Below are 13,060 nucleotides of genomic sequence, written 5' to 3'. Positions count from 1 at the left end.
ATGCCTAAAATAAATTTTACCCAAAATCGTCCTGAAACTTTTATTTTCATGCCTACTTGCTGTCAGGAAAGTTTAGTTTCAATGACAAAGGCAGAGCAGACTACGTTTCCTGCCGCTTAGGCAGGTCTATAATGACTCCTGTCATCACTGACAGATTGACATTAATCAAAAGTTCTATATAAAAATTGAAATTTTATATTAAAATACGATTTCGGTTAAAATTTAATACAAAACTCGTCAGTAAAGTGACACTTCACCTGACTGGGAAATTAAAGTACGAGGCCCCATTTCAATATTTCTTCTCCAGTATTGTGTCATTTTCCCGACTTTTATATAAGTAACTCTTTTGTTTCGGCATTTAAATATCTTAACAAAGAAAAATAGCAAATATTTTTAATTTATATTCATAGTTGCTTGAGATTTAAGGAATATTTACTAACACAGAAAACTGGACATTCATACTCGTATGTCCTTTGCTACAAGAATGATAAAGTAACCCCATTTTTTTAAAGTTTGTTCAGTTTTTGGGCTGTAACTTTTTGGTTCGTTAGTCTAGGTAGTTGAAAAACCTTTCTTATATCCTTAAGAACATGTGTACCAATTTTCCTAGCGATTCTACATTTCTAACCGAAGTTATCGTACACACAAACAGACAGACGGTCATACGTAATTGGTAATAATTATAAATGATTTCGACGATCGTTAATAAATCCACGGAGAGAACTCCCATACACAAATTCGATAAAGAATTCACCTGCAAAATTTCATCGTAATCGGTCTATTCTTTTCGAAATATTGTGCTGATGGACAGACAGTCGAACAGGTACCGCAAAAACACAACAAAAACTTAAAAAAACGCAATTGCAGTTTATTGAGAATAGTGCCTTTCGAGAGCAGCGAATAACAAAAGAGGAGGTACAAATCTTGTCTATTTATACTATAGTAGTACTAATCAAAAGTGAACGTTTACGTCTTCTGAATTATAGCTCTCGTGATTCATTAAAGGTTATTCATTTCAAGAGTAAGTGCTTAAATGCTAAATCTACCCTAACGATTTAGGTATATACTATACGTTCTTTAACGCGAATTTTTACACCAAATCTTTACAATTTATGTTTTACTTTTTGGATTTTTCGTTCATATATCGACTAACATAAAAGTTTTTGCATACTATCGTCTGAAATTGTAACATTTTTCACTAATTTGGAGAAAGTTTGGCTCGATATACTCACCAAAACCTTGAACGTATGATAAGTCTGTATAAAACTGCAGTAGATGTAAGCTACGTTTTTATTTCCATTGGAAATTCACGCTTCAGTTTTCAACAGAAAAGTCAAGACCGAAATTCTTTCCTTATTAATTTTGACGCACGATGAGAGCTAAAATTAATGTAAATACCTACCCTTAATGTATAATCAGCTTCGTAAGCGTTTATTTTATGAAGTATACATCTTACATTAAAACTAAAAAAAGCGCCCATCGCCAGTCGAATTTAGAGCTCTTACGTACTAAAATTTATTACGCTTTGACGAAGTAAAACGGATACCTTTTTAAGAGGATTAAACGTTAAATTAAATAAGTACGGAAAAGTAGTGGGGTGCCTGCTTTTTAACTAATGAATTTTGTTTTCTTTTCTCATTTCAGTATGTTCTACAATTTTTCAGCGCTGACTTTTCCTCTAACTTATATCCCGGTTGGGTGAGCGAGACACGAATGTTTGATATACCCTAAGCTAATAAGAAAATGAGTTATAGGTACCTAATTATTCTGCATATCCAACGCTTCATTTTAGGGATTTATGTAATCGTTTGTCAGAAGTTTATGGACAGTTTCCAGTTACCTCTTTATCATTGATACTCGAAAATGTATTAACACCTTTTTCCATTTCAGGTGAGCACGTTGTACAGTGTGTTGCATGGCGAATTGGTGAGTATATAAAATAAGCCACACAGATTAACTTCTATTATTGTAAAAGCGACTAATTCGTACTTAGTTACGTGTACAGTGCTTAAAATAATCATACGGGGTTTTACGTTGAGACCTTTACCCTACTCCACGTTACTGGTAGCATTTAAACACTTCGATCATTCTTCCCAACATAAAATTTGAGTGGCCACTTTTATTGCTAATGGCTCACATAATCAAATCTTTACAGCATTACCGAAACTTGCGTGTGCTAGCTTGAGATTTTGAGTTGTTGCAGTCGAAAAAAAAATGTAGCAAACAACATAAACAAAATATGAAAACAACAATCTTTCGTAGAACTTAACAGCAGTTATCAAAGTAAGCACAATAATCCCCAGAATGCACTCACTGAATTTCAGTATCACACATAGATCCCTAAATCTTGTACTGCACTTCCATTTTCCTCTTTCCTCCCAAGGAAGCAAGGAAACAACAAAGTGACAGCTATTCCACTTTCCCTTTGACGAACGAAAGTATACTTATACCCGTGTTTGCCGAATACCTTAAAGCCATAACAAGACCTACTAATATTATAACTACTATGTTCCAGAAGGGGATTCATTGAGGGAATTAACTTGCATTTCTTTGGCAGAACTCTGTTGATTTTGATACTTACGCAAATTCAGTAGCGGAAACGAGCGGAGCTTTTTAACTAAAAGTCACTGTTTCAGGATTTTTTTCTTCTAATTACTACTTATCTTGGCCATATGCTAGCATGAAATGGACTGTGAAATCGTGTTTATTGACAATCTGGCATAGTGTAATGCAAAATCATTACGCAACTGTACTCATAATAATGCATATGAAAAGGCGAAATGATCGTAACTTTGGATTTCATAGGGATATAAATTCCTAATTCATTGCATAACCATATACCAGTAGCGATAAAGTTCAACCTTCGCAAACAATTTGACACTATAAGATTGGTTCTTTGGCGAATAAACGCCCTTCTTACTGTTTATGTCCTGAACGCTTGAAAGGCTCAAACCTCGTCCAATTGTTAGTAGTTTGTGATTAATTTCTTCCAACGCTAGCAAAATCAAGCAATATCAAATTCATTTTCGGAAGGAAAACGGAGGTAAACGATATGCTAAAGAAACGAGATGATGTATAAGAAAATAATATACGGTCGCGATGTTATGATTAGCTAATGCTATTAAATAATAAAGACGTTAGAAAGCCTTTTTCAAATTTGTTTTTTAAATACAGGGAATATTTTAAAGCTAGTTTTCTAATTTCTAATTTTGAAAGTTTAAGCGCTTCAATGTTAGAAGTTATTCCAGTTTAACGAGCGGCTATTTCAACTTCACAGTGAATACCCAAAAAATTTAATTTTATTGTTTGTTACTTATTAATTTTAGGGTAATTTTAAAGGTCGATAAAGTGAGCACCCCCACTTTGCCCAAATCAAATAAAAATACGCCTATAATTTACGCCTAATTAAAGACTGATTTGTACCCACAAAATTAGAATTTGTACCCGCTTAGTTCCGCCGGAAAACCGATTTTTAGAGTGGGGGTTCTCACTTGAATCAAGCTAGCATTCCCACTTTTCGCGATTGGAACTTTATTAGTTGCATCAGAAACTATGGCTAATTTGTACCTAAGTTAGGTTTTCGTTGTTTGAACAATGTGCTCATTATTTAAACAATTAAAAAATAAGGGCTAAAGGACTAAAATCATCGACATAAGATGTAGAAAGCGACGGGAAACCACTGCATTAAAGATCTGTTGATATCCCAAATTGACGTTAGCAGAAATGGGAAATGAAAAAAAAGGTAATTCGCACATTAAAGTTAATACCAGAAGTAAAGTATCTCAATTGGGTTTCCGGGGGGAGAAATATACGAATTGTGTATCCAAGAAGAAAGAGAGAAATAGGATTAGATTCGCGACGTCGAATGTTAGAACCCTTCTTCAAGACGAAAGTTAGAGAACTTAGAAAGAGAAATACTAAGGATTAATATAGACTTTATTGGTGCCAGATAGATTTTTTTCCTTAAAAATGTACTATGATTTTTGAGTCACTTTAGAAGTTCACCTTTTTGTGCTTTACAGGTGATTTTTTTGAGTTCTAAGTCAGGCTGAAGGTACTTTTTTTGTTGAATATTGTGATAATTGCGATTTATTTTAATACAGAAGTTAACCGTACAAAATTGGTTATTCATGCCAATTTATTTAAAATTTTGGATTGCATTCCCTAGTGCCAGAGAAGTGAGAAGAGATGGGTGTGGACTTTGGAGTAGAAAAAGGAGAACATTTCATCTTCTATTATAGTGGAGATAAAAAAGGAAGAAACTGAGTGGAATTTATGGTTAATAAGAAAGGACAGTAAAGCGTTATCGTAGGAATAAACGACTGTGATAGAATCAGAGCAATGAAAGTAGGTACAATATCATGACGATAAAGAAATAGGAAAACTGTACGAAAGAATTAGAGGAATAATTAGTAAAGAAGGACAGAGATGCTGTGAGATTGTCCTGAGAGATTGGAATGCCAGTGTGGGAAAGGAGGAAGTTACGGGAGTGGTTGGAAAATACAGACTCAGAGATAGGTATGAAAGATAAGCTGATTGAGTCTGCAAAGAAAATGATTTGTTTGTTAAGACCTCGGTTAAGAACACATGGTTTGAGAAGCATAAAAGAAGGCGCCATTTAATTTCTAAAACAGTTTACATTTTGTACTAAACAATTTGCGAAAGATGGTAATAACTAAACTAAGTTAGGTAATTCTAATTCAAATCGAAAATGTGGGTAATGTTATTCCCATATTCAGTCAATGAGCCCCGTACGCTGCAGGAGGAAAATATTTGTAATATTTGCCTGGAACCCTGAATATATCTTCAAAACAACATTTTTTATGTGGTATTCAAAATTATAAAAAGTACGCACTTTAATATTGTGGCCGTACTTCTGCTTGGTCAAGGAAGGCATATCTTTTGAATGCCAACTACTAGTTTTCATTATTATAAAAGACTACACTTTTTCGATATAACAGCATAAAAGGTGCGTACTTTAAGAACACGTAATAAACAATGGTGGTCGCTATTTAAAAAGATATGCCTCTCTTGACCATCCATATATCCACCCTGCATGTATCTTATGTATTCATTTATCCGATATATTTTTTAAATTATTTATAACAAATATGCTGTTTGGCAGTATTTTCTGTATTTTCAAGTTTTCAGTATTTTCAATTGCATACTGCCTTTCCGCTTAAAAAAGTGAATTGTACAACAGGCGCTGAAAAAAACCACAGGCCTTGGATCACCTCTAAAATTACTGTCCAATATCCATCGCAGCAGTTTTCTCAGGAATCATAGAAACATGCCCAAACAAGTGACGAAATACCATCGGTTACAAATGTAAAATTAAAAACACAAACTTTCAGAAATATGGGATAGGTACACAATAATTTAAACCAGGGTGTAATGTAAACGGAACTAATTTAAACAAGGAACTCCAGAAAGATTTGGAGTAGAGAGATGAACTTTCATTGCCGCAACATCCCTAGACATATAAAAAACTAAGGTATTATTGATCTGCTAGCGCCTGCTTTCGGAGGATCGAAACGCGAAAACCTCGTCCTTTGGGGGTTTCGCAGCGATTGTCCCCGCGGACTGGAGACTTTTTCCGCACAGGTGTTAAACGATTTATACCATTTATGTACGCAAAATCTTTCAGATGTGACGTCTTGGTAAAAATTAAATTGTTTTGGATGGAAATCGCCCATGCATCTCGGATTTGTTGCAATGTAAGTTCTTTCTGTTTGGACTACCGGTGATAAGCTTGGAAGTCGAAGATAACGAAGCGCTTAAAATGTGCACCGATTCCTGAACGTCCAATAGGATAAGAAGGTTACAAATCGATGTGAAAAATGTGTTTCTAGAGCGATAAAGTACGTACACAACTACAATATAGGTCGCACTGTGAATTCTGTTCGTCTATAGATTTCATCCCTGAAATCTCGTACAGAAATTGGCCCTAATAAAAAATCTGAAAGTTTATTTGTAAAAATGTTCCGAATAAGTACACGTATTAAACTTTAGTAGGTAACTTTGAATTTGCCCTTTTACGATTTTGTTTAATTGTAGCTATGCAGAAGTTAATACAATTATCAGCTCAATGTAACAGATGTATCGTAATGGTAACATACGAATTTGTCTGCGGAGGTGCCAACTCCGTCTAGGAAAGAGTAGCTTTGACGAAATATTCTTATCTTAAATCGGTTCGAATATACTAAGTATCTAGGTAAGTTAATGTAGATGAACTACAATTAGGATCAATGTACATAAATATTTTGCAACATAAATTTCACATCATTACAATAGAAGTAATATTCACTTAAGAATTTGCTTCTTTGGTCAATTTGAAATGAATAATTTGTCATTTTTTAAGAATAGAGTAGGTTTGCAATATGGCATTCAGCTTAAGACAAAAAAATTATTCAACATTCCCAGGAATAATAAATAAGCCCCCGAAAAGAGCCTCGATTACGTGAGCGAAACAGCAAATCAATTTAGTTGACCTTGATTGACCCCGCGAATTAAACAGAAAATAAAAATCGAGAGACACCCTAGATACAAACCACACAATCATTGGCTTAGATAAGAACTCATTTTACTTTAACCAAGATAAAAACCACGTACATAGCTGCAGGCGTCCAAAACACAAATTTTTATTAATTTTCAAACAAAATGGTGTCAGGTGACATGGTGCGTAACAGGTTTTTGTTAATAAAAAAAAGTCAGAAGAGGGAGAATATTCGTTCAAAATTCCCTCAATCTCCCAAAACGCAAAATTTCCTCAGAATTAATAATATCCCCTGTCTTCAATATTCAGGGGTTGGTCACAATACACTTTAATCGGCAAATTTTTCTTCTTTCCTCAATTTTTTCTCAATAATTTCTCGAAATTTACTCCAGTTGTCATCATCACTAAACTTGTATTGGTAGAAATAATTTATTAATTCTCCCGGCTGGTATTTTTTATTTTAACGCACGCAAACTGCAGCTTACGTTTTCAAACCCTAAGCTAGAATCATTATTCTATCACCTTCCCCTTAATAAACTCCTGTATAAACGGAGATTTTTAATGAGTTATCAAGTCCGACAGTGACTCCCAGCAGAGCGAGAATGAATATTTGAAAACATGCACAGGAACGTACAACTGTGCTTGATAAATTAATTTTTTTTTAATTATTAATTGCGATTATTGTTTAGTGATCCATTAAATTGATCCACCACTGCTTTTAAATAAATGACATTTGACATGTTAGCAACTTTATAACTGATCAGTTTTGTGGGAAATCAAACTGTCCGCAGTCATTTTGGATCATTTGGTATACAGTTCAATGTTTTTATCCTATTTTCGTTCGAACAGTCATGTTTTCATTATCTTAGTAAGACTGAGAGCCGGGATCACTAGTGCGACTTTTCAAACTGTAATACTAAAATTGTCATATTTCAATTGGATCCTGTAAATTTTCAATAGCAAGGGTTTTTGGGGACTTTGTTTCCTGTTAGAAGCACTGTCTGAGGAACCAATATCAATCGTCAGATTTTCTTAATCTTTTTAAGTGATAGTTCTTTTTGAAGTAACATTCCTGTACTATGAACTTCAATTCACTTCAAATACGAACATTCAAGCTCTTAAAGACGTTCCAAAATCATGCCCTATTCCAGAAAACTACATTACAAGATCAAGCACAAGCAAGTTTGATAAAACTAAATGCGTTCTCAGTCAAAACGATAAAGCAGAGAAGTTGCGGTTGGTAAGGACTAAAGGACTCCAAGTATGATTACACTTCCGGTCACATATTTGACCCATCTATTTGTGTTCCTTGACTCCGAAAACCTATGCCAACATAAAAGAAAGTTGAATGTAAGTGTTTTCGGGGAAAAGTTAGAACAATTCAAATATTTGGCACCATTTCGGCCGAAGTTTGAGAAATCACATTTCTACCATATCCGATCCTCATTTTTTCCATTCCATTGTGTTCCTTGACCCCACAAACTTATATCCGCCTACCAGAATCTTCAAATTCGGGACATTCTGAAAAAGGTACAGAATTTTTAGCACCATTTTGATCCAAATAGGAGAAATTACGGTTTTTCACTTGCAGTCTTATTCCATCGTGATCCTTGAGCCCAAAAACGTAGGTCCAGACCCTTGAACTGTAAAAATCGGGCATTTTAGACGGAGGAAAGGCCAGGGTGGTTCAAAAACCTTCATATAAGACGCAATCTTGAATATCTCCCTCCGGGTCCATTTTCAAACTCAATTGTGACACGAATGCTTCAACCATTTGGATATTCTCTAAAGTAGCCTTGACTACTTGAAGCTTGATTCTTAGTTGAGAAATCAAGCTCAAGGGAGTAGATTGGTTGTTCAAAATTGAAGTGACACGACGTTTGCAGTTTGATATCACCAACAGCACTTAAAATTTGAAACTTGAAGTTTGAATTTTTGGGTTTAGTTCAGCATATTTAAATTCAAATCTGGATCTTTACGTTTAAAACTGATTGCTTTACTCTCTTACACCGTGCTTAAAAAGTAAAAAGTGAATATATCGAAGCTTGGAGTATAAGAGCATTTATGTTTAAATATATTTAAATATACTAATATAATAATGAAATAAGTACGTTTATACACGCAGGATGCTGCATCTTTCGAATATGAAGCTTGTATGTTTCCGTAATTCAAACTTTACGGAAACCAACAAGTTTTATGCTGTCTGAAGTGTCAGTTTCTTCACTTAAACTTAATAGTTCACTGAAACTGAAAGAACGGAGCTGAAGAAAACTCCGAATGATTTGTTCATAGAGGGTAAATATCGGGGAAATCTGGAGAAAAGGGAGTAACTGTAGCACAACGCAAAACACCCATTCAACATTGCCTCCACAATATACAGCAAGTAACAATTCGAGGCTGGATGTAAAGCTGTTGATATGGGTACTGAATTTTGTCAGTGCAACTTTTTTTATTGACAATTCTATCATAATTGTTTTTATTTCATATAATTTGAGTATTAATAATTTTAAATGTATTTAAACACAATAATTGCAACATTCCGCCCCCCTTGAAAGACAATACTGTCAACTAAGTACTCATGGGTAATGGACACAATTCACTGTCCTTCTGCTTAGAAGCGCTGCGAAGGAGCACTTACGAGTATTTACTTTGAATTTTGCAAGTATAAGCATTTGCTTACTTTTATTCATACGGCCCATTGTCTCGTCCGGGATGTAATTTTATTATCCGTCCCACTTTCCATTGACATATCGGTAATTTGTCATCTTTAATAATTACTATCATATCCATTAATAATTCGCCCTTTGAATTGGTCCATTTATGACGTTCTTGCAATTCGCATAAATACTCTTTCGTCCAGCGCTTCCAAAACAGTTGCAACATTAACTGGATTGATTGATAGGTTCTTAGTCTATTAAGCGGAGTACTCGTCAGGTCCACTTGAGGCACCATATTCATCTTTCTACCCATCAGAAAATGAGATGGTGTAAGAGGTTCCAAGTCATTAGGATCATTTGGTAAATAACACAAAGGTCTCGAATTCAATATACCTGCAATCTGAATTAAAGCAGTACTCAATTCCTCAAACGTAAACCTTGTGTCAGCAAAAGATCGTTTTAAATGATTTTTGATAGATCGTATACTTCGTTCCCATATTCCCCCAAAATGCGGTGAATACAGTGGTATAAAATGCCGTGTAATACCGCATTTTGATAAATCATTCTGAATTTCATGTGACTCATTAATCAATAACTTTGTCAAAGTTAAAACATTGAACACAGTCGTGTACGGTTTTTTTTTGCTAAAAAACGACCTGCAATAGGCCAATGTTTCTCTCTAAGATATGCCAACAATGCTGTTGGACATAAATGGAAGTATTTTTGGTGATAATGCCGAAATATCAATTTTATGAAATGATGTTTACTATTTAACAGAGCAGGATGTCTTTTCATAAATGAGTATACGGTAGAATTGAGGCGACCACCTACTCGAATAATATTATCCACAAAAGGAGAAAGTTTTATTTCTTCAGGTAATAAACAATTTATTTTTCGATCATATCGCTTTTTACAGTTATGTATAAATCTCAAAACAAATGCCATAGACCTAACAAGTTTAAAATAAGAAGAATAATCTGTTAAAGTAATTACACCTTTTGAAACGTTGTTTTTTACAAAACAAACCACCTTTTTCATTTCTGGAGGATTTCTATTAAATTCCAAAAAGGAGACAGGCCATTCCCTTTCATGTTCTTGCAACCAGGATGGCCCATGCCACCAAAACTTGCAATCTAATTGCGATGGGTTCAGTCCTCGAGAAATTACGTCTGAAGGATTATCCGATGTGCGAATATGCTTTCAATCTGATATCTCTGTCAAATTTTGTATTTTTGCAACTTGATTTGCAACAAACATTTGTAGAAGACTTGGTGGTGTGTTCAACCAGTGCAACGTTATGGTTGAATCAGATTAAAGATATACAGCGTTAAATTTAATTGTCATAGAAGTGCAAACTAGTTTATATAATTCAGCTAATAAAAGAGCCGCAGACAATTCCATCCTCGGAATAGTCGTTGTCTTGAGTGGAGCTACACGTGATTTTGCACACAACAAATTCACTCTAATTGGTAGCTATCCATCTTCTATTAGTAATTTTTTCCCGTTAGTATAACTATATTCTAGTCTCGTTTTTAACACGTTTTACAGCATATTGATAACCAAATGTACCTTTTAAAATGTAATTTTCAACCACCTTTATAATATGTTCTCTTAAACTTAAGGTAGGTCACCTAAGGTTAGTCATTGTTTCAAATTATAATATTTCAGCTTGATAATGACCTTCGGGTCGAAACTATAGTCGCTGTCACCTAATGCCTTTATTCTAATACCGGAAATAATTAAAAGAAGTATGGGGAAGGTTTAGTGTCTTTATCAATCCACTTAGTAAATTCACTCTAATTATACCTGATTCTGATATGGTACAAATGTAAATATTTGCACCATACGCAATTTCACTAGCATCTGCAAAACCGTGCAATTCCGTCATTTTAACATTATCAGTAAGAACCCAGCGGGGAATCTTAACCTCATTTAATACCATAATGTCTTTTTTAAGTTTATTCCATTTAGAGTTCATCGTCCCAATTCAACTTTAATGTCCAAATCTCTTGGAGTAATATTTTCATCAGTATAATAACTGGTACTAATAATCCCAAAGGATCAAATACTTGTGCAATACGGGATAGAATTGCACGCTTCGTATTTTTCTCAAATTTATCGTTTAATTGAATTTTAAAATTAAGGGTGTCATTGTCACTTAACCAATGTACACCTAACAACTTTGAATCCGATTTCATACCAAAAAACATTCCTCGCGTTTTATCTTTAAATGCATTTAAAACCTAGACAGAATTTGAAACCCACTTTCTTAAACTTAACTTAGCAGACAGGAAAATATCTGAAACAGCATTGACCAATTCTAACACTTCGGAGACACTTTCGCCACATTTGAAGCCTTAGGACGACTATACTGGAATGTATAATTCCAAGCTCATTTAGACATCTGAATGCTAAATACGGAGCGGAAGTGGTTCCGTAAGTGACTGTATTTAACTGATATGTTTGTAATTCTGCATCAGGTGAAAACCGCCACAGAATCATCTGTAAATGTCTTTGATCTTCTGCTACCCACAACATCCGATACATTTTTTCCGCTCCAACAACGATTTTATGTTATCCAAAACAGAGAATTAATGAGATTATGTCCTCTTGAATTTTAGGACCTGTATGTTGAATTTCAATAAGCGAACAACCTACCACCCCACGCACCGTACCATCAAAAACAAACGACGCGACGGTAAAACGGTGTCTAGTTGCGCCAACGGTATCCGTACCTTGAATTTTGAAATTGAACATTTAAAATTTATGCTTTAAACTTGACGGCTAATGTTTCCAGCTGAGTGTTGACAGAGAGTTTGAAATATAAAACCTTTTTCTATTTAAAATGTGAACGCAATTTGGGCCCAAAAATCACAAGCAGAAGTTTACAAGTTCCCAGTTTCAAAGTGTACAATTTGAAGCTTTTAGGCTATTATGCGCCAAAACTCCATAGGTACTTGAAGTTCAACTCTGGCTTCCAAACTTTTTGGTCAAAATTTACTCTCAACGATTTGTGTGTTTCCACACCTTCAAATTTACAATTTTCGAGTATCGATTTTCTTCAAATGATTGTCTTAGTTTTTGTAGATTTTGAAAACGCATTATAGTTATTTATGTATTAAGGGCATAATAGCGATGTTTATATTCTCGAGGGCGACGAGTTAAAAACCTCGAGGGCCTATGGCCCGAGAGCTTTTTAGTCGCCCGAGAGTATAAACATCAGTTTATGCCCGTGGTACATACACAATTTTATGTTTTACAAATAGTTTTCTTCGTCAAAATTCGTTTACAAAATAATTCATTATGTTTGATCGAGTATGCGTGGTTCGAATTTGTTAATGTGATTGAAACCATCCAAACGTCAAACGTAATTTTAAATAATTCAATTCATCCTGAATGAGGAAGGAGTTCCAGAAACTATACGAAATAAGGCCAATCTTGTGATTTAGTAGATACTGACAATTAATAATTGACGTTTCTAATTTTCAATGACCTGCAAATATTGTTTGTTTTGTCATTAAGTATAAATGAGTTACTATGGTAATACTTAATGCCCTAGGGCATAAAGTGGTACTTTATGCCCGCGTATCACAGATATAAAATGTGCTATGATAGGTTAGGTAAGATATAAAAAATATTATAGGATGGGGTACGCGCTATACTCAAATGTTGAGTGATATGAATAGTTAAATATAATATTCGCGTTTTCTTCGTAAAGCTGAAGAAAGTTCGCAAACATAGAACATTGAGACTAAAATATAGAACACCCCTATCAAACGTCGTCTGCTCATTCAAGCAAAGAGCAAATTTTTCATCGTGGTATAAAGGATATTTGGGTAACACTGAATGACATCCAAACTCCTGTGCATAATGACTAGAAATGAAACTACCGAATGAGAGCTTTTCA

The 13,060-nt window shown here is 34.5% G+C and overlaps 1 protein-coding gene across 2 annotated transcripts in view; it reads left to right on the top strand.

Annotated features, from left to right (window-relative positions):
* The window catches only part of LOC116171531, a 128,861-nt gene that overhangs the window by 48,027 nt on the left and 67,774 nt on the right, over positions 1-13,060 (top strand). The window contains exon 2 of one of the 2 annotated variants that reach the window (XM_031488421.1): positions 1,891-1,926. The exons of the other annotated variant lie outside the window; for it this stretch is intronic. Coding sequence (XP_031344281.1) covers positions 1,891-1,926 — 36 coding nt within the window. The remainder of the gene's footprint in view (positions 1-1,890; positions 1,927-13,060) is intronic. 2 annotated transcript variants of the gene reach the window in all.

The sequence above is a fragment of the Photinus pyralis genome, unplaced genomic scaffold (assembly GCF_008802855.1).
Source record: "Photinus pyralis isolate 1611_PpyrPB1 unplaced genomic scaffold, Ppyr1.3 Ppyr1.4_LG5, whole genome shotgun sequence".
Classification (NCBI taxonomy): Eukaryota; Metazoa; Arthropoda; class Insecta; order Coleoptera; family Lampyridae; genus Photinus; species Photinus pyralis.
This window is presented reverse-complemented; position numbering and strand designations above follow the sequence as displayed.